The 3197-nt window shown below is 58.0% G+C and overlaps 1 protein-coding gene across 1 annotated transcript in view; it reads right to left on the minus strand.

Annotated features, from left to right (window-relative positions):
* The window catches only part of Zswim6 (zinc finger, SWIM-type containing 6), a 178759-nt gene extending 178483 nt beyond the window's left edge, over positions 1-276 (minus strand). The window contains exon 1 of the mRNA XM_005392647.2: positions 108-276. Coding sequence (XP_005392704.1) covers positions 108-180 — 73 coding nt within the window. The 5' untranslated portion in view covers positions 181-276. The remainder of the gene's footprint in view (positions 1-107) is intronic.
* Positions 277-3197: the final 2921 nt, after the last annotated feature.

The raw sequence follows: 3197 nt of genomic DNA on the forward strand, positions 1-3197 counted from the left end.
TCGCGGGAGGAGGCTGCTGTCCGCGCTCCGCCATGACCGCGCCGCTTCTAACCCGACAGCGGAAGTGCCTGGACCCTATAAACGGCACAAGGAAGCGCGACACGCACACGCCGTGGCGACGCCACGCTGCCATCTAGGGCCCGCCGCTCCTTGTACGGGCACGAGGGGTGTGGCCTCCATAGTGACGTCAAGGGCGAGGCGGGGCTCCTATAGGGAGAACCTAAGGGTAGGGGCGGGGCTTATGCAAATCACTGGACTGAAACATAAATAGAGCACTTGGCGGACACGGGGGTGGTGGGGGCGGTGGGGTTGGTGCGGGGTGGGTTGTGAGAATGTCAGGGCGCTGTGACGCGGGGGGCGGAGCTCAGGCGGGGTTCCCGCGGGAGGAGGCGGGCCTCCGGGTCTGGTCCAAGGTGGGTAGGTCCCGCACCCCCTGCCTGCTCGGCTTACCCCTCCAGTTCCCTGCTTCCCTTTGATGTCTGACAAGTGAGGACGCGCCTCGTGGGTCGCCGCGGGGAGGCCAGAGGAGCCGGGTGTGCGGAGAGGAGGGTTCCGGGATAAATGGGGGGCGGGGCCCGCAGCCCGACGCCCCACCCCCGTCAGCCTGCCCGCGGGGGGAAAAAGCCTCTGGGCGGAGGAGGCGCTTTCAAAACAAAGAAATGCGGCACGGAGCCCGGGGGACGCGAGTGGAGAGGAAGGCGGAGGAGGTGCGGCCGCGGCCGCCGCTTTCCCTTCTAGTCGGCCGGGAGCTCCCTCGACGCCGGCCGCGGCTCGGTGCCGGGCAGGGAGGAGGCTGCGCTCGCTCGGCGGCTGTTTTCCACTTCACTTTTGCAGACCCGGGTGGGGAAGAACAGCGCCCGCTTCCCTGCCCCGCCAAGCTGCCGGGCACCGGGCCCCGAGCCCCGCGTCCGCTCTAAGGAGCAGAGCGGAGCCGGCCGTGTGCCCGAAAACGCGCGGCGCGCTCCGACCTGCCCCGCCGCCGCACCTCGCGTCCCGAGCCGGCCGCCCCGCCCTCGCACCCCCTCTGCCCTCCGCCGGGAAGCGGGGTGGAACCGGGACGCGCTCCAGACCCCGGGTCCTGCGGCTCCGGGTGGAGCGCACGCCCGGGCTGTGGACTTAGCGAGCGCACCTTTGTGAGTACCCTCGCCGCGGGTTGGGCGCACACCCCACGCCGCCAGCAGACAACGACCCGGGGCGCACCGGGGCTGCGGCCCGGCTGCGACCCTGCGTCCGCTCGGGAAGCGAGCCGCGCTCCCCGCCGCTGGCGGCGCCGGGACGGGCCGTCCTCCCCGGAGGCCGCGGCAGCCGAAGCGACGAGAGGGGAGCGCGGGGCGCCGGTGTAGGTCTGCAGCGGGCCCCTGCGGACATTGCCTGCACTCTCCGGGCTCCGCAGATCGCGTCCAAGCCAGAGACTTAATCGCCGCGTAAGACACCCTCTCTCCTTGCCCCACCTCCTCTTTTTACTGTAAACAGTGTTACAGATACCGTCCTATTGTTAAAGATAAACCGTATTTCCCTTGACACCTTCGCGTCTTTTGAGGGTATTACCCACAGCCGGCCTCGTTGCCTGGATAGAGAGCGACTGGCGTTTTAAAGAAAATCTCGCAGGCAGAGCCGAGACCGCAGAGACCTGCGCTCCTCGTCTGCCCTGCCTGAGCCCCAGGCTGCAGGTCCCTGGAGATGGAACGCTGGCCGACTTTCCATAGCTGCATACTTGTTAGGAAAATTTTTGGTGACATTATGTTTTTGTATATCCATCTGGTATTTTTCTGGGCACCTGCTCAATGCCTAGGAAAAGGCCTGGGCAGAGGACTGGGAAGATCTTTAGAGGCAAATAAATGACGAAGTCCCTTTCCTCCAGTTGTTTCATTTCTAGATCTCGTTAAAGATAAAACTAATTTTAAAACATGGACGACAAAATTGAAAAGACCATTTGAGCTCTATTTATTCTGCCCGGAAAACCCATCGTGGTAGAATTTAGGCTTGTATAATTACCCAACATTTTCACACATGCACTGGAGGGTTGAAAGATGACAAAACTAGTGCCCCCAGACAGGATAAGTGACTCATTCAGGGCCATATAGGGTATTAGTGGAAGAGATAAATTCACAATAAACAGGAAAACAGACACCTTAGGAGGTGCCTAACCTTTATTTCGATATTATAATGAACCAAAGACAGATTGAAGGCAGCGCCCTTTTCTGAAGAGTATCCAGTTTAGTTCTAAATCAGAGACAAATCCTGGGCCAACCGGCTGGATCTGGTCCAGTTTGTCCTCCTGCAGTTTCTGACACTGGCTTCTCTCTCCCTCTTAAACTGACCCTTACACACACACCTTCCTCTTTCCCTGACTCACTGCTGTCCCTCTACTGTCCTGGACTCATCTTCCTGTACCCATTTTTTAGTTTCTCTTCCTCCAAATTGTTTAACGTACACCCTGCCCTACAGCCTATCATGGTCCTCTTCTCCATTTTTGGTGACCCGCCCTTGGAGAGTTTTCACCGTTCACCCCAAATCTTTTTCCCAAAGCGTTGTCTGTGAAATTTCTTTCGTTCCAGCGGCCACTCTGGATACCCACTGGCGCCTCAAGCCCAAAATGCTACTTTCCCCCAGAGTCCAGATTCTCTTCTTTCCCTTGAATTTTTATTGCCGTTGTCACCTGTTCCCAGGTCCCCAAGCTATATTTCTCTTCAATTTTGCCTCTTGCCTGCAACTCCCACTGTTTTACTTGTAGTGTTGTCTGTCCTGGCCCTGCTTGCTGCTCGAAGTCAATTACTCCTCCTCTTCACTCCGCAAGAGCCTCCTCACTGGTGAGATCGCGTAGCCTTTCCTCCTTCAAACCCTCCTCCACCCAGCTGCTGTGCTACCTAAAGTACGTTTCTGCTGGTGTCACCCTCTTGCTCAAGTCCCTGTAAAGGCCCCCTGCTGCCTACTGAAAAAAAGTCCGAACTCAGGTACGGTGTTCACCAAACCCAACTTTCCAGTCTCCCACTAAAACTAAAAAACATTTCCCAGTTTTCCCAATAGGACTTCTCCACTCTACACTTTTGCTCAAGACATTCCTGCACTTTGAATTCTCTTCTCTTGTCCTCTATATTCTCTCTCTTTCTGTCTCTCTTCCTCTCCCCCTGTCCCTCCTCCTCTTCTCTCTCTCTCTCTCTCTCTCTCTCTCTCTCTCTCTCTCTCTCTCTCTCTCT

The sequence above is a fragment of the Chinchilla lanigera genome, unplaced genomic scaffold (genome assembly GCF_000276665.1).
Source record: "Chinchilla lanigera isolate Chin_1 unplaced genomic scaffold, ChiLan1.0 scaffold00045, whole genome shotgun sequence".
Lineage (NCBI taxonomy): Eukaryota > Metazoa > Chordata > Mammalia > Rodentia > Chinchillidae > Chinchilla > Chinchilla lanigera.